Genomic DNA, 27,688 nt, shown 5'->3' with positions numbered 1-27,688 from the left:
GGTTAGTAGGATTGTGTCTGTTGCTCTCGGCTGTTGTGCAGCTAGTGACGTCAGTAACTTTAGGCTCATCTTGTAACTGATGACTGTAACGTGAGATTGTATGGAGCCGGTAGACCGAGTGAATACACGTCGATCGGTTCACCGTGTTGTAACCACTTTAAATTACTGTTAGAAGATCAGCCATGATTGAAAGTGCACTAGGTCTTTACATTTCTCAGGAGATTTCAGCATCCCTCTGTCTTTATCAGGACCTGAGCCAGTACAGATGTTTTCTTTCCCAACAGGGAGTTTCTCTAGGATGAGGTGTTATTCAGGCAGAGTTTATGTTCTTACTGCTGCTTTCACACCACTGCTGTGTGTGTACTAAATTCACACACAAATATTAACATTAACATGTGAAACCTTTCTCTGTGTCTCTCTCTCTCCAGGTGACAAAGAAGCTGCTGCTGCTGCTGCTTCTGAAACGGTTGCCTTGGTTACCAATGTTGGTGTGTTGGCTTTCCAGGATGGCGGCCGGATTGATTACGCCACATCTTGGAAGTGGACCCCCGGAGGTTCCTGTTGTCACATTAAGGCATAGCGGTCCTCGCTGGAGGGGAAGCACAGGATGTTCGGCCCGACTGTTGCCCAGGTGATCCTGAGGATCTCCTGGGAGGAGTGGAGGCTCCACTGTTGGAGGAGGACACATGGGGCAGAGGAGACGCTCCTCCTCGTCCAGGATCTCCACGTCACCCTGGACGTCTCTTTGCTGGATTCTCTCTGCATCAGGACATATGGAGACACAGAGGCGCCACCTCAGCTGCATTCAGGACCCAGCAGGTGCAGCTGTACACAGAGACTGGTAGACTGACAAAGGGCGGGGTCAGCCTTCTGGTTTCCACCTTAACCAGTTCATCCCAGGTACATGCGTGTGTCTCATAGCTTATGATTCAGTATATTGTGTATTATCATTTCACGCAAACATAAAATTCATTCACAACATAGAAAGTCTTTGAAGTTTTGCCTGAGTTTGTAATTAATCAATGTTTTGTGATTTCTATACTGTGCTCCTGCTACTGTTAAAATTCATACCAGACATGCTCCATAAAAAAACCATCAACAGAGCTTCATAAAAAACTCTATTTCACATTAAAACTACATTAATTTCAACAATTAACACCACTGGATACGTGTACAAAAGAATGTAATGAATGGATGAATTAAATGTGTGTAATTTACAATCAACTGTAACTGACAAATTAAAAATCCAATAAATTTAATTTTCTCCTGATCTGTTCGTCTGAAAAACATAATTTTGATGTCAGAATGTTCTGAAGACGTGTGGCTTGTGAAAACTGGGTCCAGTATTTATTTCGGTGACTATCGAGCGAAAGAATCTGTGATCTCGTTCACCTCGCCCATTGGAATAGGAACCTACGTCACACACATACAGGAAATAAACGGAAATGAAGCGTGGTGTGGTCTCTAAAACATTAAATATGAAATACTATTCTATTTTATTCTGTTCCAATATTTAATTTTTTTTTTTTTTACATTTCTCTCTCAGTTTCCGTAACATTTTTATGAGACACTCAGAACAACTTTCCAAAAAACAAGACCTATAAAAGTAAATAAATCATATAAATATATAATATGCTGTGATTTGACTTGTGCTTTTACAGTGTGAAAACCTCAACGTAGCCACTAGAGATCAGTGTAGCTCAGGTTAATGACTTAAAGTGAAAGTGCAGCTCTGAAAGGGCTTTTAAAAAATAAAGACCATTTTTATATTTTCAATCTGTTTATTTCTCTAAAGGAAAGGCACACATTTACAAAATATATAATGCATTTATTTTAAGCCTAAAACAATTTGAGTGTCCATTGCTGAGTCTGAGTATAAATATACGGTGAATGTATAACAGCATATGATGTACAAGGATTGTTTTGTGTTTAATGGTGCTCAGCTACTCGTGTTCATGTTCTGTTGTGTGTGTCTGTGTGTGTTTGTCTACAGGAGGTCCTGCTCCACCCAGATCGTCTTCTTCTGCTCCTCTAGTATCCGGTCTTTGATGACCCTGATGAGGTCGTCTGTCCCTGCCCAGGACTCGGGCTCCAGGCTGGCGTAGAGGCAGGGAATGCCCTCCAGCTCCTTCTCTTTGGCCCGACACAACCTCACAAACTCCTCCTCCGCCTCCACACGCAGAGGCAACTTCCTGTGTGGACAGGAAACAGGAAGGAAGCAGCACAGTGGTGGTGAGTGTGGTAAAATTTGGAGCCCAGTATCTTTGTTGAGATCCTGTAGAGACTCTGCAACAATGATCTGTGTGCTTTATTGTAATTCTCAGAAAGATAACACTGACATTACTTAGTTTACATACAGATTGTCTATTTAAAGAAACAATCCAGCAGAAAGAATGAGTCTCCACTGGCATTATCATCAACAGATCAGACTGAAATACAGACAGCAAACATGTTTTATTCTCACTTGTATAGACAGAAAAAAGCTGCTGTTGTTGCACTGTTTAAGATTCAGACCCATTGTCTACGAACTGCTGGATTTCATTGTGCAGTAAACCTCATATAGAAATGCTCTGAAACAGTTTAAGAGAGTCAAACAGCGGGCTCAGTCTCAGTCCTGCCTGGAGTCAAAATCTCATGAAAGGATTGACGTGTTTGCGTTTGGAAAAAGAAGTGTGGTTTGCAGCTGTGGGTAAGAGGTGCTGGGTAAACATGTGAGAGTCTGTGAGGTTCACTTAAGGCTTACCGTAACTTCTTGACATTCTTCTCACAAATCTTGACATAGATGATGATCGGGTAGATTTCTCGCCGTAGTAGGTCTTTGACGCAGCTCAGCTCAGCCTCCAGCAGGCAGTGTTTGCCCTGGTGACGGGTGGAAAAATGAGCTTTTCAGACAAATATAGATCTACACTGTACGCTCGCCGACACGTGCACACAGCACATAGATGAGGTGCTGTATCACACTAAAAAAGTATTTCTTTTTCAGAGGGCATTTCCCTGATGATAAGATTTAAAAGCACATGGTGATACTTTTTACATCCTTTGAATAAGGTCGACATGCAAAACACGCTTATTTACTTTATCGATGTGAGTTAGATGAGAACATTGATGCTACTCTCATGTCTATATTGTAGATATAAAGGTAGAGCCAGCAGCCAGTTAGCTTAGCTTAGCATAAAGCCTGTAAACAGAGGGAAACAGCTAGCCTACCTCTGTGCAACAGTAACAAAATCCACCTACCAGCGCCTCTACAGCTCGCTTATTGAAACCTTCCTTTAGACCAAGCTAGGCTAACGGTTGTAAAGGTGCTATTGGTAAGTTTTGCTATTGCTACATAGCCAGCGTTAGCATTAACAGCTGTTTACCTACAAGTCTCCAGAGGTGGAAAACAACGCTGATGTTAACTCTATCATGTCTTTTCTTTTACTGAAGTTAGCACGCTAACCAGCTAGCCCCAGTCCGTCCCGTCACTTTCCGATAGCGACTCACTGTAGCCTCCAATCTGCCCTGAAGACTTAGCGCTGCTCAGAGGAAGTATTATATCCTCTGGACTTGTAAACGCAACAACGGCCGAAGTTGTTGTCAAGCGGCAGTCACCACCACCTTCTCCTCGGCAAGAAACCACGTTCTGCAGCAGAGAAAACTTACAAATACCCAGTTTAACTGTGTTTCCTGTCTTTATGTGACGCTACGCTAGCCAGCTGCTGTTCATCAGCTATATACTGTATTTCCTGTAGAGACATGAGAGTGGTATTTGAAACTGTTCTTTTGAGTGCAAAGGCATCTAACTGTCACAGGCAATTTGTTTTTAAAGAAACAAACAAATAAACACGTGAATGCATGTGAACACGCACATATAACGGCCTACCTTGACAGCAACAGCCTCGATGTTTTCTCGGGTGATGCATTCGAACGTGGCGTGTTTCTCTTTGTAGTGAATGAAGGGCTCCACGTTCTGTTTGAGGTGAAACTCCTCTTTGGACAGGGTGTCTACACAGCAGAGGAGAATAAAGAGGGAAAATTATGTAAATTCTGAAAATTGTTGTGAAATTTTTGGCTTTAAAAGACAGAAAAAGAAAAAAAAATGGTGTTCATATGTTAATGATCACCACAGCACATTTAGCACAAGAGGAACAGAAACCTTTTGAGGTTATTTCCCTGGGGAATCTCCACATAATAAAGACGCCACACAGTCTCTTGGTTTGCCAGATGTTCGACCTCGACCCCCCCCAACATTTGGTTTGTCATGAGACTGGAGGGTTGATTCTCTGTGGGCTCGACGGTACTGACTCTCATCACGTACCGGGAATCTAAACTCCTCTGTGTCGTCGTCATCATCAGCCTCATTATCAGCTTGGCCATCTTCCATCCTGCCCCCGCTGTCTCTCTGGTTACACTTCAACATTTACACCACAGTGCAGTACAATACCTGGCCTGACTTCTTTTATCTTCTTATTTACAATAGGCGAACACACTGAAGAGGCGCCGACATACACTGACCTGGTTTGCAGATGTTAAATTCCATGGCCCCCCCCATGTTGAGTATTTTCTGGATAATGGTTTTGGCCAGAGCCGTGGGAGTGAAAAGGACCGGTCTTCTCCTCTGGGTCTTCTGGGGGGTGACGGGACTGTAGGGAATCAGGTTCAAACCCCTGCTCAGCTCGTTGTCCGGGTCAGCAGCATCTGTTTTACAACCACCACACACACGGCGAGACACACACGGACGGAGAGACATGGCGGTTTAAAGAGGTGGGTTATTAACCACGTCATCCATTTAAATCCCCCGATCGAGGAATTAGAAGCTTTTGTACGTGCCAACTCGTTTACATGTGAAAGTTTGTTTAACCCTCTTAAACTTTTTCTTTTTTTTTTTTTTAGTACCTTTTGAGGTTTTCCTACTAAAATTTTAATTTTTAACAAAGTGCTGCACATATCAGCATAACCCCAGCTAATTATAAATATCACTAAATAAAAGACTTCAGTACAGTGTAATTGAGGTTAACAGCCCATAAAATAAAAAACAGACCTTGATTTTTTCCTTATTTTACAGATAAAAGCTGTAAACTATATAAAGAAGGAAAAAGACTAATCTACTAATTTGTTTGAGTTGCTCTGGAGGTGATTTGAAGTTTCTCTCTTTATCTGTTAAAGAGTAACGCTCCTTCTCTGTAGTATTTATGTGCGTTTAACAACCTCATACAATATAATGAAACAATGGATTTCACATAATAAAACTGATGTGCTTGTTTTTTCTCATATTTATTTATTTGTTAATATTTTTTTCTTCTGGACATTTTTTTTGGAGCTTCTAACTTCCATATACTTTCTCTAGAAACTTCATTCAAACTTTAAAATCTTCATCTGTTTTTAGGACTTTTATGTTGGGAGCAGTCGTTACGTTTTAAATGGCACTTGATTGATCTGCTAATATATTCTTCCACTGACAGTTTAGCCACTTTCACATCTTATAATTTAACCACCGGCAGAGCTTTCACATTAACCGAAATCTCAACAGTTTCAACTGATATTTCAGCTTCACCCAGCGCTTACACTTCAACTGAAAATCAGCAGCTACGTTTCAGCTGCTAATTCAACTTCTCGCACTATTTGTGCGTCGATTCCCATTTTAAATACAACTGATGGAACTTTTCGTTTCCACATTTCAACTATTTAAAATGTTTCAGCTGTGAATCTTGAGCAGCAAATACTGTATATGAATATTTTTTTATTAAAAAATGAAATATAGCTTCTTCTTCTTTTTTCTTAGTTGTTTCTTGTGGTTGCAAATGGGTTTCATAACTACCCTGCATCACCTTGTACCCACCTTGTCTGGATAGTGTTGTGCTGCCTGAGTTGATGATTCTCACACGCTCACTGCTGTTCATTCGCTTGTACTTGATATCCACTCTGCTGACAAACTACACATCAAAACAGACGCAGAGAAGCACCTTAGATCTACGGCTTTGTTCAATGACACACATTCTGCAGACGAGCATTCAAGTTATATAAGCCTCAGTATTTAAAAGGAATGAGGCCGTATTCATGTTGCAGGACGTCTGAGGCTGCGGGCTGTAGCACGGGTTTCCGCAGAGACGCTGAACAACTGGAGGTTTTGGCTTGTTTGTTTCATTACCTGTATGATCTGAGTGAGGAAGATGCTGGCTCTGGACAAGCGTGGGCTGGCTTTAGGGTCAGGCAACGGGCCGGCCTCGTCTGGCAGTAAATTGCTCTGCACAGGCACAGAGACAGGATTGTGAACGAAGCTGGAAACAGTTGAACGGTAATAACTGCAGAGAAATCGCATGTGCAATAAATATTGTGCAAAATGAAGAATCCGATGACGAAATGATTTTGTGTCAACATCACCAGCTAAACCCAGACTTCATGCAGCATCTCTCATGTGTTAGACCACCAACGGTGCTTACATTGCCCTGTGGATACCTCTGAACACATCTCAGCTTGAATGACCTTTCACTGTTTTAACGCTGTGCAGAATAATTACTCATATACTGCAGTCCTTATCTGCTTCCAAAATCATTCCTCCTTTGCTGTATAGTGGTCTGTTGTGGCATGTACGTTACTTCTGCAAACAGTCACAAAGTGCAATGCACCACATTTGAGAGATGTGAAAGAGAGCCTGAGGTTCACACCTTCTCCCCCCTGTCTAAAAACTTCCATCCAGATGTCCTGATAATGAGAAGGTCTTGTTAACACAGCCGCAAGAACATGTTCCCTCACCCACCTCACATCCTGCACACACTCCCCAGCCACCATACGTACCACGTGCCCCAGAGGAGTTACCTTTAGCGTTTTGCTCTAGTTAAATAGGAACATGACGGTGTATTAGTGACGCAGATTCAAATATATATGTGTGTGTGTGTGATGAAGAGAAAATAGTTCCAAACGTTTCTTTACCCTACTGTTGCGGTGGCTTTCATTTTCCTCTTTCCCCCCTCGACACACCAACTTCTGTATCTTTACCAGGAGCAGCTGCTGGGCCCTACAAACACACACATTTACACACACATTTACACACACACATAATCACGTCCTCATCAATTTGTAAAACACATCACATGTATTATCATTTAAGGGTCTGTCCTCCCAGAACAGCTTCTTCCTGTGCTTCTTGTTGTCCACAAACTTTACATCCTGAAAGCAGATGCAGACCCTTAAGCTGCTAAACTTTGCATGGTTGCTCAACTGTTGCTCAACTGTTCATCACCTTTGCATCATGTGCAGGATCATGAAGCACTAAAGCAGAACAGATGCATGGTAGTCATCACCTCCAGCATTTGTAAGTTCTCTCTGCCGCTGAACATGGGAACCTGGGCCATCACTGTGTCTGCGTGACACGATGCTTTACAGCCTGGCTTTTAATTTAATATGGTTTTCAGTCATTAGTCACTTTATTTTATTCTTTATTATTCTTATTGACCAGTTTATACACTGTGAAATGTATTTTATTCTATTTTATATCTATTTTGTTGTATCTCAATGTCAGTTTTCTGTCTTTGACCTGCGATAACCTGTACGAGAAGTGCTACACGAATAAAGTTTGATTGATCGATTGATTGATTGACCAGAGGTTATAATATGCCGTCTGAGCATCGCTACGTCTTCAGGGCAGATTGGAGGCTACAGTGAGTCGCTATCAGAAAGTGACGAGACAGGCCGAGGCTAGCCGGTTAGCATGCTAACTTCAGTAGCAGAAAACACGTGTTAGAGAGGAGTTAACATTAGCTTTGTTTTCCACCTCTGCAAAAAGCTGTTGGCGAGTAAAGGAATGAAGTTTGATGCTGAACTCGCAACGTTTCACCCTAGACTAGTAAGTAAACAGCTGTTCATGCTAACGTTAGCTATGTAGCAATAGCAAAACTTATGTTTTACCTGTATGTTTAAAAGTCGGTGCTTTGTTTTAAAGGAACTGCTGTGTACCGTGAGTTGCTGGGGATGGTGCCGCGCTCGCCCTGGTCGGAGCCGCTGAAGGGGTCGACACGGGTGCACAGCCACTCGCAGCGGCCCTGGTGCCTGGTGTTCAGGACGTGCACCACCTCGTCGCAGCGCACGCTCAAGGAGCAGTTGTCCGATTGGCCAGAGATGTTGAGGTTGACCCGTATGTAGAAGGAGTCTCCAGAAGCCAGTGTGTTGTCTGCCAGATCCCTCTGAAGACGCCGGTAAGCTGAGAAACACACGGTCGAGTTTATAGTAATTTATAGAATGTGAATATTACACAAACACATGTACATACTAGTCCCATAGAAACGGAGCTTACAGTCGTAGTTGGCTCGGTAGTGCAGCTGGACCGGTCCAGTGCAGTGCTGCAGCGTCCAATGGGCTTCTTCCTGAGTGCTGGTATCCAATGAAACGCTTTGGCTCTCCCCACGTATGCAACCCTCAAGCTGGTCAGCCAATCACAGCACAAGACAGATGGTTAACGCAGTCATGTTTTTGGTGGTTATTATACATGAGAGCAAACAAAACAAACGTGTCTGGATCTATTAAAAAAAAATATTTGCTGGCACATGGGAAACGTGGTTTTGGAACATTTTCGTGGTGTAACGTGTGAAGTCCTGTGTAAAACATATGGGATTACTATTATTTGCGACATGTTACAACATGTGACACGTGATCAAATAAAGGTAAAAATATAAAGTCTTCTTCTTCTGAAATCGTATTTACTGTAAACTCGACTGAACGTGTGCACGTGACGTTTCCATACCAACAGGAGGTGGTGACCTTCTCGCAGCCCGACCTTCTCGGCGATGGAACCCGCCTGGACAGCCGAGATGAAAATCCCGCTGTCGTTGCCGCCGACCAGAGTGATGTCCCTTAAAAGGTTGTCGCCTAGCAACGACAGCTCCTGCACCGGCTTCAGGGACGAGCTGATCCTCGAGAAGGAGGACAGAGACGGACGGAACGGCCTGTACACACACACACACACACACACACACACACACACACACACAGTGGGAGATGAGTATGTGTGACTTGCAGAGATTGTCGTGCATGTGAGCGCATGAGTGTCTGTGCTTCACCTCTCCAAGGAGAGTTTCCTGAAGATGCTGTTGACCTGCTCCAGGTCGTAGCTGTCCATTCCTTCGGACGGATGGGAGGAGGAAGACGAGTGGACCGAAGGAGGACCACGCTCTTCGTCGCCTGGGGAAAGAAAAGACAGACGGACAAATAGGCAGGAAAGAGAAAACAGAAGATAAATACAGACGTCCAGATCAAAAACATCATTCGTGTGATTTTGGGATGTGTAAAAGTGAACTTTACCAAAATCCATTTCCATGTTGTCACTGTCAAAGTCCAAGAGACTAAAAGAGACAAAACATCAGACTATTTTTAAGTTATTCATAAGAGGAATATGTTTGACATAGAACCATCTCCGTCCACGCGACCTCTGTGATTGGCTGACGTGAGAAAGGGATGGGACTACCTGCGGGGTTGGAAGTCGTGTTCCTTCTCCTTCTCTCTGCGATACAGCGATCCCGTCTCAGGTGGCTCGGGGAGTGTGGACAGGATGCTGTCGTTACGGTAACGCAGCTGGAGCAAAGCAGAGGCCGACATTTAAGCATTTCTACCCAACACTTAGCAGAGAGCGACACAACACTCCAGTCTCAGGTAAAACTCTGGACCTCACCATGTTGGGCCTGTCGCCCAGCTCCATCGCCGAGAAAGGAAGCGGCGAGGGAAAGGGGCAGGAGGAGGAGAGCGGGGGAGCCGAGCTGGGAGGATATGTGGGGGACATGGGGAAGCTGGGGGAGGGAGGGAGGGAGTTGCAGTTGAGACGGTGGTTTGACATCTGGATCTCCAGGAAATCTCCTCCGTTGACTGAAAGTCGGAGACAAACGTGGATAAACGTGGACAAAGGAAGGCGCCGCTGTGAAGGTGTGAATGAAAGATATGACGGAGTGTTACCTGCAGGCGGAGCGGCGTCTGAGTTCACGTGACTGTCTTTGGGCACACAGATCGGAGACTTAACTCTGATCTAAAAGACAAAGCATAAAAAAACCTTTTACTTTTATTTCTTTTTTCTTTTGACAAATAAATCGTAAATAACCGTTGGATCCGTAGACTTTCTCTACATGAGGCCAGTGACTGTAAAACCCGTCATATTTATTCCTACTCGAATTCTCGGCGGATGTTTCTATTAATATCTTTGCGGTAACACAGCGTAGAAATGTGGTTTATATGTTGTTAAAATCTGTCGACTCTCCACTTTCCCTTTCTTATTCGTGTGAGATTGTACGTGACTCAAAGCCGGAGCGTGAAGGCCTCGAACAAGAACTCTAAAATCTGGTTAAACCAGAGTGACAGACAACGCTTCGACTCAATGATGTTACAAAATCTCATTTTAGACATTTATTAAACATTTTCCTTCTATTTCACTCGTATATTGCTCTATTTTTTATGAACTGAAGACTTTGTTAAACCGGTTTCAGTTCATCCACGTCAGTCATTTGAAAACTCGGCTTCAGTTTTTCAGCATTTGGGCCAAATGATCATTTTTTTAACCGATTATGTGCATTCGATTTGATCTTATCAGACTGTTCGTTTCAGATGTAAATTGATACTGAAAATATGAAGCAAATAAAATAAATATGTTCTTGTAGAAAACATCTCTGAGTAAAATGTAAGGATTTAAAAACAAAGAATTAACAACACGGCAGATGTTGGGGTGCATCCTCGTCTGTGATTGGCTATCGCTGTGCAGTGAGTGAGTGAATAAGGAAGTGTGGGGGAGCGGACGGGGGCTGACCACTGCTTTAAGGTTAGGTCTGCGTTTGAGGCGAGGCTCCTCCGGTAAGAACTTCTCCTCCGGCGACTCATCGCTGGACCATTCTGATTGGCCGTGGGCAGGTTTAAACTCCTCCCCCTGAGAGATGATGGTCGGCGGCAGGTCCCTCGGCAGAGTCTGCCAAAAAAAAAAAAAACAGAAAAATTGAATGAAAACACCAGTAACTTTTTGTTTTTAAGAACAGACATGCAGTGACACGTTTCCACTGGTTTCCGCTCTGCTGCGTCTCACCTGGTCCAGAACGATGTCCTTGGACACCCGCCGCAGACGAGACTCCAGCGTGACCAGTCTGGCCTCTTTGCGTACGATCTCGATCTGGAGCTCGTCGCTCTTCTCCTCCAGCTCTCTGATCTGTTTGCGATATTTGTCCTTGTCAATCAGACACTGAGAGAACTGGTGCTGGGCCTCGTCTCTGGCTCGAAACGCCTGCAGCAGCGGAGGAACGAGAGTGAGCAACTACAACTGCGTGTGTGTGTGTGTGTGTGTGTGTGTGTGTGTGTGTGTGTGCGTGCGTGTGTGTGTGTGTGTGTGTACACGTGTTTTCACCTGGTCCCTCTCCTTCTCCACCTCATCCAGCTGGATGGTGATGGTGTCCATGCGGTTGTGATACATCTCACAGTCTTTCTGCAGCGTAGAGCACTTCAGTTCCAGATCCTCCTTCTCCTCCAGATACTGCACACACACACACACACACACACACACACACACACACACACACACACACACACACAACAACACCAGTGGAGTTATTTAGAGATTATTAAGAAAGGCCGAAAGGGGGAAGAGGAACAAAGAGAGAGGGAGAGGGCAGAGAGGCTTGAGATGGGGGTTTCTGCTCAGGGTGTGTTTGACACAGTCGGTCTCTCGGGCTTTCAGCTCTCAGCTCGTGGCTTTATGTTTCTGTGGTGTGTTTTTTCCAAACCAGTTTTTCCTCCCGGTCCGACTCTGCGTCACATTCGTCACCGTGCATTCAAACAAGCAACCGCTTTCGTCAACTCGCCTATGTTACCTCCTTTATGAGTATGTAGGCTACTTGTGTGTGTGTGTGTGTGTGTGTGTGTGTGTGTGTGTGTGTGTGTGTGTGTGTGTGTGTGTGTGTGTGTGTGTGTGTGTGTGTGTGTGTGTGTGTGTGTGTGTGAGTGTGTGTGTTACCTTATCTCGTAGTTCCTCTGCCTGTCTGACTTCTTCATGTAGGTTGTAGAGGCGGTTGACCAGATCCTGTCTGTCTTCTAGCGCTTCCTGTCTGTCATGCTCCAAAATATCAAGGATGGCCTTGTCTGATGCGGGCAGGGGGCCGGGCTGGATATAAAACACACACACACACACACACACACACACACACACACACACACACACATTGTTGGATATGAACCTTGTACGACCTGCTAGTGGGACATTTAACCAACATCTTATCTTAAGAGCCAGAAACACGACTTCAAATTTATAGTTTCTGAAAGAAGAAGCCAAGAAATCGATTATTGCAGGTGTGTGTGTGTGTGTGTGTGTGTGTGTGTGTGTGTGTGTGTGTGTGTGTGTCTGTGTCTGTGTCTGTGTCCTACCTGTATGATGGACTGTAGATCCTGTAGCTTGATCTTGAGCATCTCGTTCTCTCGCTCCAGCTCAAAGATCTGCTCTCTCTTTGGCCGGTTCTCGATGTCGTTCTTCAGCTTGAGACTCTGCCTCCTCTCCATCTTGCACTCCTCCTCCACCTTGTTCAGCCTGTGCTTCAGCTGGTCGATCTGTGCACACAGAGAGAACGAATGATCCGACGTAGATACGCCGCCTGAAGCCTGATGCTCTCAAAATCTCCTCAGAGCTCGTTGTCATTGTTTTATTATGATTCACCAGAGGTGGAAGTTCACAGCTGCATTACCTGAGTCACAGTACAGATACTTCTGATCAATTTAACCAACAAAACGACGCCGACTACAAACTGTTCATCTGGACATAAACAAACATGTAACACCTGGACACGCTCTCTAAAGTGGGACGGCACATTTCTGCAGGTAGAGATGAACTTTGTTCGTGTTAAACACAGAAAACATTTCAAACTAAAGGAATCTTTATTTCATTTAAACATGTTAAACATGAACTTGAAGAATCTTCTTCCTCATCTTTATCTAGTGGCCATCGTTAGGACACTGACAGGTTCAAACATGGCCGACAGTGGAGGAGCTGACTGTCAGTGGGTTTTCTCACACTTTCAAAATAAAAGACGATTCATTCCTCTGACTAAAAGCTCTGCTTCAAAGTAAGAGTCCTTCACTTCAGAAGTTAATAGTAGAATATTAATCTTTGAAGTCAGAAGTAAAGTACAGATACTTTAAGAATATAAATAAGTACAGTCCTCAAGTAAAAGTACTTCCTGTCTGCCTCTGTGACTCATCGTCTCTGTGTGGTGACGTTCTCGTACCTCTAACTGCAGGTCTCGGCTCCTCATCACCGCCATGTTCTTCTCCTCGCTCAGCGCCGCGTACCTCATGGCCAGTTTGTAGTTTTCGTCCTTGACTCTCAGCAGCTCGTCACTGTAGGTGTTTCTCTCTTCTTTCAGCTTGTTGTATCCTGCGGAACCGGCCACAGTCGGTCAGTGTTCACGCTCAGTGTCGCACACACAGTTTCACTCATCACTGCAAAATGTATAAAATATAATGCCCACTTTTTACTTTTTTTTAAATCCCAAATGTAATAAAGTCTGATGTGCAAACTATTTAATACAACAGGCGCGTGCTGCTTCTGTGTTTTTAAGTGTTATATCTCCCTGCCTGTTTGTTGTTGTGCAGCATCAGGACACCGGATATCTTGAACTTTTGAACTTCACTGTGCTTTTCTACTTCTGTTTTCGAAAACCTAATTTCACACTTCAGATTTTACATGAACTTTAAAGACCTTTTCATCAAAGTTTTTTCTACTTCATCTGAAGCATTCGTAGATACAGAGCAGCTAAATTAAGACAAATCGTTCTTCAAAGCTTCTCAAGGCCACTTTGAAAATATGAATTTCTAACAGTATAATACAAATACCTTTTTTCTACAAAATTTCACCTTTTTTCTGAGTCACCTCGCTCTCTCATACCTGCACGTAGAAATGTGATTCAAACTATAAAACGGAGGAAAACTTCTGCTCTCTCAAAAACACATCAACTGTTTTTACATATCATGTAAACTTTTCAAACTGTGAGCACTCAAAGGAGGAGTGCAAATCACTTTTTCTTCAAAGTTAGAGTGAAAGCGTCAGTTGGCTAGAGTGCGTGAAGCAGTAAAAAATAACCTTTATTTTTATTTTTAACTCGAGCTCGCGGCCAAACCGTAAAAAGGAGACAAATAATTCTTTCTGAAAATGTAGACATAGTTGTTGGGATTCATAAAATGTAACTTTGACAGGCAGGGTCTGCACAAAATTTAAACGGGGGTGCCGAGTCCGGCAGCAATACCTGTCTCACTCTCATTGACACCTAATGTAATCGTCTTTTTTTTTCAAAAGAATCTCACTCTGTCTTCGCACTGAGCTTACTCACTCATTTTAAGGAATATCTGAATAAAATAGAGACTGTAAGAAACTTCTGGCTTCAGTGTCTGTCACGGTGTTTTCGATTTTTGAAAAGAAGTAACGGTTTTCTCGTAATCTGCAGTTGTTTGAAGCCATGTAGAAGCCAAATTCTGGGCAGATTTTCACATTGCCATGGCAACGGCAGCTCCTGACCTGACCTCTGACAGCCAAGGGCTGCGTGATGTCATCGCTACAGTGACACAGAGAAGATGTTTTACCCTAACACCCCCCACCCCGACTACCCCCCCCCCCCCCCCCCCCGTGGCACTCAACATTTCCCTGTAATTTTCTAGTTAAAAATGATCTTCTGTACGTTTGATGGATATAGAAAAAGAAGCTGAACTGTAATATGTTTACAGATATTAAACTGAAAAGGAGCAGCGGGTATTTTTCGGGTGTGATAAGATTTAGCGAATTCACTCAGACCAGGATATTTACAAAGTCGCCATGGCAACTGCACTGCATCTTCCTCATTTAAGTGTGCAGCGAAGAAGTCAGTCAGAGAAGCATAAGTGTCATGAAAGTTATTTTTAGCATTAGTTTGAACATGAAAGTGTCGGGTGAAGCAGCTGCTGAGTGGGACACAGGACGTGATGACAAACACCTCACTGTCCTAGTTTCATGTAGGGTTCGCTGTGATTGGCAACAAGAGCCTTAATAAAACTCAACTGTGGTGCACTGAGCAGGGTCGGATGGTATGGTGGCGGTTTCAGGTCATGTCATGATCACAAAATATCTTTTAACGTGTGTTTTTACTCTGCTGGATGGCCTGCAGCTCCTGATTGGCCAGCCGTAGCTTCTTCTGCTCGTCCTCCAGCGTGCAGTTCTTCCTGCTGAGCTCCACGTGCTGCAGGGTCTTGACTTTGGACTGCTGCTGCAGCTTCACCACCTCGTTCATCAGGAACTGCGTCAGGCCCTCGTGGCCTTCCTCCACTGCAGAGAGGGGGGGGAAACAGACAGCATGTATTGTATAAAACGCACCAGTCTTTCACTGTCACTTCATTTGGATGAATTTCAGCTTCTTACCTGAACCAGCTGAACACAATCAATGAGCTAAAGGAAGAAAACGTGTCACATAACTGGTAATTAAATTAGTTTTATTTTCCATCCAGCTGTTTGAGAGCTGAGGGCAGGTGTGTCTGCAGTGATAAGACTCTATAATAGAGTAATTTGTCCATTAAAACCCACGTCGGTGGAGCTGTAATGCAACGTGCCTGTCAAATATATAAGATATGCAAAAGTGTCCCGCGTCCGCAGGTGTGTGTCTCACCTACGATGGTGGAGAAGCGTCGTGTTGGATCCTTCCCCGTCACCAGCTTGTACAGGTCGGGGTAGTAAAACTCCAGACTCTCCAGAAACGCCACATAACCCCGCTCCCCTTTAGTGTGGAGGATGTCCAGCAGACGGCCTGATGGAGGAGCGATGAACACACTTTAATCAAAGAAAACAACAGACACACACACACACACACACACACACACATATCTTTCTGCCTACTTGTGCGGTTTGCTTTGGCGACCAGCAGCATGGAGTTGAGGATCTCATCCTCGTCCTGTTCGTCCAGGACTTTGCACTGGCGGAGGTAAGGCGTGAGCTTCGACGGCGAGATGATGCGACACAGCTCGTAGCGTTTGCTCTCCACGTTCTCCCACAGCGCCTCCACATCATCGGACGTCCCGTTCTCCATCCTTCGCTCTCCTGAAAAGTGTGAGTATTAGTATTTAAGTTATTTTGCATCTTCAACTGAATCACTGCAAAGGAACTGTGACGTCCCTCTTTCACCATTACGTCACCCCTTGACTCAAAACGGGAAAACAGGGCTGCGTGACATTATTTAGGGTTGATGACATCTGAGGGGATTCTCCTGCGTCAGGAAGTAGGAACAAAGATTAGATTTTGGGATCTGAGGAACCACACGCTGCCGCCGTGTCGTCCTGGGTAACGTGTTGAGTTGTACACAATAATAAAGGAGAAATGCCAAACCCACAAAAAGGCCCTGCAGATGTTTCTGCTTCGAGACATTAACAGCACGTGGTTATATTGTCAAGCCATGTTAGCAACCATCCATGTTGCCCAGGCGACGGATCCTACACACGTTTATCATCTCCATCGGGTGTGAATTTTGAGTGAAATGTCTCGACACCTGTTGAATAGAAATTGCCGTGAACCTGAACCTGAGGAGGAAGTGAGCTGTTGATTCCTGGTTAACGATCCAGAGCAGACGAGGGCTGCAGGTCGTGTCTGAACTTGTCCAACACTTAATTGGTTTTCGGCCAAATATGTTCAAAATTTATGACATTCAGTTTTGTGGCCAGTTTTCACCCGTGTCTGTTTGCTTGATTGTCAGGAGGATTGCGCAACAAGCACATTGTACCAGACTGTGTGAAGGGAGGGGCGCACTGCCCACAGAAGGAGCCGGTTATTTATTGGTGCTGGTCCAGTTAAATGGGGTCGGAGAGATTGTTCCTTTCTTCAACATTTTCATTCATTTCTCAGGTGATAATCTTTTCCATCTTAATGTGAAAAATCAGACACATTAATGTTGTTTAGATCTATGAGTTTGGTGCAGATCCAGATAATAAACCAGATCTGGTGGAAGAAAAATGTTTATGTCTCGTCAGCAAATGTGGCAAATGTTTTTATTTTTATACTGCAATTTCTTATTAGTTATCAGGTGACACAGCAAGGGCGTAGGTTTGGTCTCTCTCTAAATGGTTTATTAACATAAAGATTAACATGATTAACATCAGAAAAAGGTGAACTGTGGTTACATTAAATATAAGTTTGTAGTTTACAATTAATCCATAATTGCATAATCGTTTTTAAAACCTAAAACCCTGAAGATGCATCTGTTTCCTCATCAGCTGCTCTGCTTACTCCAAAATAATTCATCAACTGTGACATTTTCTCCAACAGAAATCCAACTCATACTTTGATACAGCCGCCATTTTATATTTACACCTGCTAGCCACCTGACTGCTAGCCCCCAGAAGACAGAAGCCACAGTTAGCTTGCTAGTTAATGCTAGCTAACATGGTTAAATAACATCAGTGGACATTTTCCCTGGTGATGTTGGTGTTTTTAGCCAATCACATGCTGGCATAAATCGGTCGTCATGGAGACATAGCCTCTTGGAGGGAACATGACTTCACTCCAAATACAGTTCATTCAAATATTGACAGGAGACATGTCCAAATGCAAACCTACATCCTTGTGATGTAGATGTCAACACCAACACGGGCCTGTTTACTTAGTTTACTACAGTTTAGCTTTAGTGGTGAACAAGGTGTAAACATTAAACCTGCCAAACAGGCTGTTAGCATTGGCATTATGAGCATGTTAGCATGCTGGTGTTAGCATTTAGGGTAAAAAAACAGGAAATGATATCACTGATTATCTGTAAGGGTAAATCCATAAAAGTGAGTCACACACTGATGATGTAATGATCATTTCTTTGGACTGGCGGCTCGTGCAGAGCGTTGCGGGGTTACGGGGGATGTTGACTTGCACCTTCTGCATGCTTCGGATGAACTTGCAGAGTATCTTCTCTGTTAGCACAAGGTGGCTAACTTTAGCTTTACAGCTAATGTGCAAGTCTTCAGGGAGTGTAACTAAAGCAGAGCCAGAGTGAAGCTGTGTTCGTCTGGGTCCCACACATTCTCCACTTCATCTGTTTCCCTCCCAACTGACGTCTTTCCACCGGCCTCTCCTGTCTCTTTTTACTTTTCCAGAGACATATTTCAACTCTCTTTATCTTCCTCTTACTCCCACCTGATTTCCTCTCTCCATCATTTCAGTCTCTTTCAAACACACACACACACACACAAGCACACACATACATGCTGTCCACGCGCCTCTAGCATTTGCATGCTGCCTGGCTAGTAGGTGTTATCCTATAATCCTGCTTTGTGACTAGGCAAATCAGGGCTATCTGATGTCATTAGTCATGTAAACACACACAATCACTCACACTTTTGCATACAACTGTCGTCTGCATCATGCATGTAAAGAAAAAAAAAAAAAAAAATTCAGCTTGTGCTTTTCATGCTGCAGATAAACACACAAACAGACAGGTACGAGTTAAACTGAAGGGAAAGGGCGAGCGGTCGGTTTTACCACACTTTCAGTCAGTCAGTAAACGACTCTCATCCCGCTCCTCTCAGGCTCAGACGGTCCGTGAACTAAATCAATGATGAGCTACTCGTCAAATAAATATCACACTCTCTCAACACTTTATTTGTATCTGGAGTGTGTATGTGCTGCAGTACACTCAGCAGATGATGAAACCACAAGCACTCAGACTAACACACACCCATGCACTCATGCAGAAGTTACGCAGCGCACATACACACACACATACACACACACATACACACACATAGACTTCTTCAGTAACCACATTCATGTTTCCTCTTCTCTCTTCTCTTATTTTGGAGTTCATTACCGAGAAAACTCATCCTTGCTTCCTCCTTTTCAAACCAGATGTGTGTAGTAGCTCTCTTCCTCTCTTCTCTTTTAGTCTTCTCAGTCAGCTGCTTTTGTTTATAGTATTGTGGTCAGGGGAGTTGATTGTCTTTTTTAGAGCAGTGTGTGTGTGTGTGTGTGTGTGTGTGTGTGTGTGTGTGTGTGTGTGTGTGTGTGTGTCCTCAAACTAAACCCTGCATTTTCCCTTTTTTGTTTTTACCTCAGAGAGGCAGACACGCTGACATGACGACGTAGCGTCTTGCAGGACTCGGATGCGCTGAGCAGCAACAACATTTGTTTCCATTATTGTCTCACACCCACTGACGACTTCAACCTTTTACTGCTGCCTCGCTGGAGCTTTACGTCTCCTGTACCGGACAAACTACAGCTGATAACTGTTATTTTACTGCAGCGACAAATCAGACAGTGGGTTCAATATGAATGCAGAACAAAGGAAATACAGTTATAGCCAACTGCGTTTTGTTTTAACATATTATGTTTGCGCATGACTAATAACAGCCGAGGACATGTCTACTCTGAATCTAAAATAGACTCAACATTTGCATTTTAAAATGCAAATGTTTTTACTGTAAGGTCTTGAAATGTCCACAGAATGACACACACAAATAGTCAGTTACAGACTCGTTACTGTCCTCTGATTATTTGGACCAAGTGGGTGTTTTATTTTTCTTGTTTCCTAGTTTCTCTTCATCAGTAAATAAGAAAATATTGACGAAATCCCACAAATGTTTTAGATTTGGAAATACACTCAAGTCTGAGTCAAACCTGCTCATCAGAAAGTTTCATGAATGACACCAAAGAACAACAGAGATTAACCCTCAGGAAAACTGCACTAATCCACGTCTTGCAACACTGTGCGAATCGAAAGCTGCTAATCGAGACCAAAACAACAAACAAGCAGAAAACAGAGAGGTGTTTTTTTTTTTTATCATCTCCATCTTCCTAATGTTTTCACCGTTTAGCAAAAAGATTAATTTCTGTTAAGAGTCACATTTTGGTGACACACATCACACACTCGTAGCTTTCCAGAGTCAGATCATTTCACAGAGACATGCAGTGATCAACAAACAGCAGCTCTCCTGTAAACACGCTCTTATTTATATTATTATCATTTCTTATTTCATATTTTATAAACTTGATAGTTTTATTTCTTTTGCTGCTCCAATAACTGAGACTCTTTGAAAACAAGTCGACTCATAAATTGTCGGTTCAGTGTTTTGTGGTGATATCTGAAGCGGAGAGGAAATATTGATTAGATTTGTTTTTTATTCTCTTTTCACTCACCTTTGTGATCGGTGAATGATGAATTTGTTTAAGTGGAAACACAAAGCGATTTCCACTTATTTTCCATGATGCTGGTCTAATCTCCAGCAGCTGATCTAGGTGGCTCTTGATCTAGATGTTGATCTGGTCATTTAAAGCAAAGAGGCCGAGTGTGTAGGTGTGACATAGTTTGTTTGTGGCGTCTCTGTTCACATCGCTGTGATGTTTAAAAGTCCAAATGATCAGTGTGGAGTCACTGGAGCCACAAGTATCAGTGAATTCCTCTTGATTTTCTCTGAAAGGTGCACAAACCACAATGTGCTTGCCTCACACAGTGTGACCCAGATTAACTTTACTCTCAGCCGACCACAGCTGGATACGGCACACACACACACACACACACACACACACACACACACACAACCTATTCACGTCAGGGACACCACACTGTCCATCACAATGGAAATCTGATCTACCGGCAGTCGTGTGCCGCTCAGCTCTGACTCAGATTACAGTTGAGTCAATCCAACGTCAAACACAGCAGCTTAGTCACTGAAGAGTGTTTTACTTTCCATTGTGCAGCACATGCAGTTTCTAACATGTTCCAGCAGCACAGAGGCGATGATGCTTTCTGTCTGTCTCTAAGGATCTCTACGGCTTTACACAAACTCAACTCAAAGTCCAGAGTGTGCACAACATGAGGCTCACCGTGAGTGGGCTGTGACGGGATTGGCTGGCCAGCGGGGCTGATGGACAGATATGATTGGTCCAGGTGTGCGAACCTTCATAAAGGCTCCATTGTGCAGCAGAACAGCTGAAGCCTATAGGAATGTGATATCTGGGCTCTGTCTGTGTCCTCTGTCTGCTGCAGCACAATTTGCATGATTTTTTTTTGAAAGGGCAGAGTCAGGTGCAATGAACCATCTAATATTTCACTTCTGCAGAAGAAAAATTTGTCATTTCGATGAGTTTTCCTTTCCAGTTATGACAGTTTTTAAAAGTCTTATCGGCCTCTGAGTGAGACTGAAGTTGTGTTCTCGTGGAGAGCTCTCAGGTTAATGATACTTCAACCCTCTGGAGTCCATTTTGTTTATTTTAGTCATTAATTTCTGTCACACATTTTAACACATCACCCCTTTAGCCCAAATGCACCGTGTCCTTTTCTCAGCACAGACTCTAAGTCTGACTAATATATATAAACTATATATAAACTGCAAGGAACCAGTGACATATGAAATATAACACAGGCACCTGTGAAAACCTTCATATCTTTAGTCACTATTTGTTCACACCAGCAGCAGAAATATGTCAGAAATGAAACTATAATAGTCAATCTGTATTATTTCAACTCATTTTTGTGCCTTTTTTCACTCAATTCAGACTCTGTGCAGATGTGTATGAAAGTCCCACATCAGCACTTTCCACTGATTTCCTCAGCGTCTCTACGTGATATATAAAGTTATGTAACTGTAAATAAAAGTTACAGAGGGGTTCAAAGTTAATGCACATTAGTTGTAACGTGCAGTGTGTGTGTGTGCGCGTGCATGCATCATTGTAAAGGAGCACGTTACTGAACAGTTACTTTAAAGCAGCTTCAGTGAAATGGCATTTTAAAAGTCGGGATCGTGGTAAATCAGCAGGATGCAGTGACATCTCAGTGCACCTGACCCGAGCCTCCGTCTCACTGGATCCCTTTGTCCTCTCTCTACTCTGCAGCTGCTGCAGGAATCCCACACATTTCTTTTTTGATAATGTCAGAGAAAAATGACCTTTTCACGAATGAACCAAGAGCCAAAAGACAACGAGTGCGCAAACCACAGGATCTGATGACGGACACGAACAGCAAATAACAACAATCACAAACAAGAGAGAGAGAGAGAGAGAGAGAGAGAGAGAGACAAACAGGTTTCTCTCACACCTTGTCATTAATCATCAGAGTGATTCAGTAACCATGAGAGTGTCAGTGACTTGCGGTGGATGTGCGCTCCTCTCCTCCGCCGTGACGCCGCTGCAGACGAGACGCAGCGCGGCTGTGGCGACGGTCTGAGAGAGAAGTGACACGGTCCGTGACACTTCTCGCTTTTTTCCACTCAAACCTGGCGCACGTTCACAAGCCTGCACGGCCCCTTCACCGGCCAGTGGTCTTATTACCTCTCACTGGATCAACGCTTTCTACGTCTGCGCAACAGGAACGTGATCAGAGTTATTTTTATTTCATTTTTTTTTTGCCTACCTGAGATGAATAGTCCGGGAGGGAAATCAGACTTGACTTAGGCGTGGTAGTTTGTTCTTCTCTTTTCTTCTCTTTCCTTTTCTTTTCTTTTCTTTTCTTTTTCTTTTTAAATAAATCACGGTTGTTTCAGTCCAGATCCCGGAGGCTCAGGTTGTCTCCATGTGTCCAACAGAAAGAGAACCTTGAAAGAGGCTGAGGAGCGCATGGGAGCTGTGGCCCCGCGCACCGCCAGAGACACAGAGAGAGAGAGACAGAGAGAGAGAGAGAGAGAGACAGAGAGAGAGAGAGGCAGAGAGAGAGAGAGAGACAGAGAGAGAGAGAGAGAGAGAGAGACAGACAGAGAGAGAGAGAGACAGAGAGAGAGAGAGAGAGAGAGAGAGAGCGGAGGTGGGCGGTGTGAGCACAGATGGAAATAACAAGTTCACTGCAGTGAGGTGAGGACGAGTCTGTCTGTGACCTATGAAGATATTATTAATGATCATACACTCTTATAGACACTTATTATTATAAGTTTATATTGGGTGAACAGGAAGTGCTTTATAGACTGTCATTCACAATCATTGTGTCGATACACCAGGCAAAGCGCTGCAGCTCACATGAACCTCAGAGAACTATTTTTACGCCGCAGTCTTGCTGCTTGAAGAGGATCTGAATACATCCTCCACCACTGATACTGAGAGGGCAATGAGCACGTTTCACTTTTCATTTTTAAATGACATTTCTGCCCCCGATAGCTCTGCGTTTTTACTCACTGCGCAGGGATCTGACGCAGGACTTTTACTTGTAGTCTGGTGTTTTTTATAATGTGGTTTGAATAGCAGTGGGTTGGATTACAGATCCCATTGTAAGAGCTTCATCTGTGAGGTGAAGTCACGGGATAAATCTTGAGTAAACAGCCAAGAGACTGAGCAATAACATATTAATAATTCCTTTTATTTCTTTTTTCTTTCACATTTCTCCTGAACTGTATTTCACAATTGCAAAAAAAAATAAAAAGTGATTGTTGAATGCATAAGTTTCACTTTGTTCCATCAGCCTCAGAAACCTGTAGTTTATTATTCTTCCTCCTGTTTTTTTGCCTTTTTTTCCACATTTTTTGTCAGGACTTTGACAGTGAAGCAACGTGCACAATAATGATCTACATGAGACGTGGTTGTTATTAATGTTACTGATTATAACTCTGCTTTTAAACCACAGGTCAGAATGTGAAGAGGGTTTGAAGGCCTTCAGGTGTAGCTAGTAGCTAGTAGCTAGTAGCTAGTAGCTTTGCATCCAGCGAAGTAACTGTAGCTGTAAAATCATCTACGGTTTGCTGTCGCTGTTTGGTCGCCATGTGATGAAGAAAATCAGTTAAATCAAATAAATGTAAAACAGAAATGTGATGTAGTTGAAATTAAAAGATGAAGCGGGTCCTTAAAACACAAGAAGAATACATGTTTTCCTGATATATGTTTGATATATATTGATAGATTATTGATATTGATAGATTCAATTAATGGTAAGGTTTCATGTGGACACGGTTTGGTTTGAGTGAAGTGAAAGCGGAATTAAAAGAGTCGTCACAACACAAGAGATCGCAGATCCACTGAGGTCGTGACTCACCGACTGTCGCTGGCGGCGAGCGGTTGACGTTGGTGGGGTTTGGTTGGACGTGACACAGCATGTAGTAACATCAGGGCTGGTCCACGCCCTCAGGTGGAGTCGTGACTGGTGGAGGAGAGGGAGTTGGTGACCAGGGAGAATGAAACTAAGACAGTATAGAGAGAGAGAGAGACGGAGAGAGAGAGAGACAGAGAGAGAGAGAGAGAGAGAGAGAGAGACAGAGAGAGAGACAGAGAGAGAGAGAGAGAGAGCGGAGGTGGGCGGTGTGAGCACAGATGGAAATAACAAGTTCACTGCAGTGAGGTGAGGACGAGTCTGTCTGTGACCTATGAAGATATTATTAATGATCATACACTCTTATAGACACTTATTATTATAAGTTTATATTGGGTGAACAGGAAGTGCTTTATAGACTGTCATTCACAATCATTGTGTCGATACACCAGGCAAAGCGCTGCAGCTCACATGAACCTCAGAGAACTATTTTTACGCCGCAGTCTTGCTGCTTGAAGAGGATCTGAATACATCCTCCACCACTGATACTGAGAGGGCAATGAGCACGTTTCACTTTTCATTTTTAAATGACATTTCTGCCCCCGATAGCTCTGCGTTTTTACTCACTGCGCAGGGATCTGACGCAGGACTTTTACTTGTAGTCTGGTGTTTTTTATAATGTGGTTTGAATAGCAGTGGGTTGGATTACAGATCCCATTGTAAGAGCTTCATCTGTGAGGTGAAGTCACGGGATAAATCTTGAGTAAACAGCCAAGAGACTGAGCAATAACATATTAATAATTCCTTTTATTTCTTTTTTCTTTCACATTTCTCCTGAACTGTATTTCACAATTGCAAAAAAAAATAAAAAGTGATTGTTGAATGCATAAGTTTCACTTTGTTCCATCAGCCTCAGAAACCTGTAGTTTATTATTCTTCCTCCTGTTTTTTTGCCTTTTTTTCCACATTTTTTGTCAGGACTTTGACAGTGAAGCAACGTGCACAATAATGATCTACATGAGACGTGGTTGTTATTAATGTTACTGATTATAACTCTGCTTTTAAACCACAGGTCAGAATGTGAAGAGGGTTTGAAGGCCTTCAGGTGTAGCTAGTAGCTAGTAGCTAGTAGCTAGTAGCTTTGCATCCAGCGAAGTAACTGTAGCTGTAAAATCATCTACGGTTTGCTGTCGCTGTTTGGTCGCCATGTGATGAAGAAAATCAGTTAAATCAAATAAATGTAAAACAGAAATGTGATGTAGTTGAAATTAAAAGATGAAGCGGGTCCTTAAAACACAAGAAGAATACATGTTTTCCTGATATATGTTTGATATATATTGATAGATTATTGATATTGATAGATTCAATTAATGGTAAGGTTTCATGTGGACACGGTTTGGTTTGAGTGAAGTGAAAGCGGAATTAAAAGAGTCGTCACAACACAAGAGATCGCAGATCCACTGAGGTCGTGACTCACCGACTGTCGCTGGCGGCGAGCGGTTGACGTTGGTGGGGTTTGGTTGGACGTGACACAGCATGTAGTAACATCAGGGCTGGTCCACGCCCTCAGGTGGAGTCGTGACTGGTGGAGGAGAGGGAGTTGGTGACCAGGGAGAATGAAACTAAGACAGTATAGAGAGAGAGAGAGACGGGAGAGGATACGATTCCCAAGAAAGCGACATCAGAAGCCAACGAAGGAAGGCCAGACAGATGGAGGGAAGGAAGGAAAGGTTTTTCTTTAAACTGAACGGAGACGGTCAAAAGAAACGTCCCTCAGGATCATCTGTAAATCATCTGATCATCAGGCTAAAGCTCCGAAACTTAAGAGTTTCCTAGGAAAAGGAGCAGCAGGTTCACACCAAGCAGAAGGGTTCACGATGTGTCAGTGGAGATATCAGACCACAAGAAGCTAAACAACTTGAATGGGGGGGAGCACATTGTAAATGTGACTCAAATAGGAAATCCCCTAAATGAAAGAAATACTTCTGCAGTGCTTATCGCATTTAAAGAGAAAGGACTGCCAAAAAGGGTGTCACTTGGTTACATGGTGCGCTCAGTCACTCAGACCATATGAAAAAGCTCCACTTGCGGTGCTGCAGCCACCAAAGATATACACTGCCTGGCCAAAAAAAAAGTCGCCACCTGGATTTAACTAAGCAAATAGGTACGAGCCTCCTATTGGATAATTACTGCATGGGCGATTATCTTTCAGCTGGCAACAAGTTATTTATCCCCAACTGGTGCAATGAGTTGCCTCTCATTGCTTAAACAACCATGTCGAAAGACACATCCCGTGGTCGTGGAAAAGGTGTTAGTCTGTTTGAGAAGGGTCAAATCATTGGCATGCATCAAGCAGAGAAAACATCTAAGGAGATTGCAGAAACCACTAAAATTGGATTAAGAACTGTCCAACGCATTATTAAAAACTGGAAGGATAGTGGGGACCCATCGTCTACGAGGAAGAAATGTGGCCGGAAAAAAATCCTGAATGATCGTGATCGGCGATCACTTAAACGTTTGGTGAAATCAAATCGAAGAAAAACAACAGTAGAACTCAGGGCTATGTTTAATAGTGACAGTAAGAGCATTTCCACACGCACAATGCGAAGGGAACTCAAGGGATTGGGACTGAACAGCTGTGCAGCCTTAAGAAAACCATTAATCAGTGAGGCTAACTGGAAAAAAAGGCTTCAATTTGCTAGGGAGCATAAAGATTGGACTCTGGAGCAATGGAAGAAGGTCATGTGGTCAGATGAGTCCAGATTTACCCTGTTCCAGAGTGATGGGCGCATCAGGGTAAGAAGAGAGGCAGGTGAAGTGATGCACCCATCATGCCTAGTGCCTACTGTACAAGCCTGTGGGGGCAGTGCTATGATCTGGGGTTGCTGCAGTTGGTCAGGTCTAGGTTCAGCAACAGTATGTGCTCAAAGAATGAGGTCAGCTGACTACCTGAATATACTGAATGACCAGGTTATTCCATCAATGGATTTTTTCTTCCCTGATGGCACGGGCATATTCCAAGATGACAATGCCAGGATTCATCGGGCTCAAATTGTGAAAGAGTGGTTCAGGGAACATGAGACATAATTTTCACACATGGATTAGCCACCACAGAGTCCAGACTTTAACCCCATTGAGAATCTTTGGGATGTGCTGGAGAAGGCTTTGCGCAGCGGTCAGACTCTACCATCATCAATGCAAGATCTTGGTGAAAAATTAATGCAACACTGGATGGAAATAAATCTTGTGACATTGCAGAAGCTTATCGAAACAATGCCACAGCGAATGCGTGCTGTAATCAAAGCTAAAGGCGGTCCAACGAAATATTAGAGTGTGTGAACTTTTTTTTTTGGTGGCGACTTTTTTTTTGGCCAGGCAGTGTATGTCCCTGTGGCCGCTGCATGTAGAGGAAAGCACCACTGTAGGCGTTGTGGAGAAGTCTAATAAACCTGTGAAGTGCTCAGAAAAAGGTTAAGGAGCCCCACTACTGTTGAGACCCAGAGTTCAGGTAAGAGCAGAAAACCAGGGGCTGCACCTCCACACACAGCGGTGCCAAAAGAGAAATCAGATGCAGCTCGTGATGTCGTCTGCAGCTGAGAGAGAGAGAGACGCTGGGAATCACAGGAACAACCAGAGAGGAGACATGGACCAATGACTTACTCCTGGGACTCTGAGGCAAAGTCTCAGCTGGCGAATGAAAGTCTGTGGGCGAGTGTCTGAAGATGAACCTGGATCTTTCCTAAACTACTAAACTATGTTTTATA

General features: G+C 43.5%; 1 protein-coding gene and 1 long non-coding RNA gene across 3 annotated transcripts; one reads left to right on the top strand and one right to left on the bottom strand.

The window, feature by feature from the left end:
- Nucleotides 1-1,761: 1,761 nt before the first annotated feature.
- card11 (caspase recruitment domain family, member 11) lies at nucleotides 1,762-22,615 on the bottom strand. The gene is made up of 25 exons (XM_056402114.1): nucleotides 22,329-22,615; nucleotides 15,845-16,045; nucleotides 15,618-15,755; nucleotides 15,104-15,280; nucleotides 13,215-13,363; nucleotides 12,361-12,540; nucleotides 11,954-12,100; nucleotides 11,348-11,473; nucleotides 11,033-11,227; nucleotides 10,763-10,918; nucleotides 9,922-9,991; nucleotides 9,644-9,834; nucleotides 9,440-9,546; nucleotides 9,277-9,317; nucleotides 9,036-9,156; nucleotides 8,720-8,921; nucleotides 8,273-8,399; nucleotides 7,936-8,179; nucleotides 6,913-6,997; nucleotides 6,131-6,226; nucleotides 5,822-5,915; nucleotides 4,498-4,680; nucleotides 3,866-3,987; nucleotides 2,744-2,859; nucleotides 1,762-2,192 (listed from the first exon to the last, which is right to left on the bottom strand). Exons 2-25 carry the CDS (start codon nucleotides 16,032-16,034, stop codon nucleotides 1,988-1,990), a joined length of 3,462 nt encoding a protein of 1,153 aa, XP_056258089.1. The 5' UTR covers nucleotides 16,035-16,045; nucleotides 22,329-22,615; the 3' UTR covers nucleotides 1,762-1,987.
- LOC130185619 (uncharacterized) lies at nucleotides 2,115-9,270 on the top strand. 2 transcript variants are annotated; one of them, XR_008830181.1, is made up of 4 exons: nucleotides 2,115-2,232; nucleotides 7,922-8,174; nucleotides 8,726-8,923; nucleotides 9,080-9,270. It is a non-coding gene; the product is annotated as an uncharacterized LOC130185619 (long non-coding RNA). The 2 variants fall into 2 exon arrangements; XR_008830180.1 differs by lacking the exon at nucleotides 2,115-2,232 and adding an exon at nucleotides 4,621-4,746.
- Nucleotides 22,616-27,688: the final 5,073 nt, after the last annotated feature.

The sequence above is a fragment of the Seriola aureovittata genome, chromosome 17, assembly GCF_021018895.1.
Source record: "Seriola aureovittata isolate HTS-2021-v1 ecotype China chromosome 17, ASM2101889v1, whole genome shotgun sequence".
Lineage (NCBI taxonomy): Eukaryota > Metazoa > Chordata > Actinopteri > Carangiformes > Carangidae > Seriola > Seriola aureovittata.
Note: the sequence above shows the minus strand (reverse complement) of the source record. Positions and strands in the feature narration are given on the sequence as shown.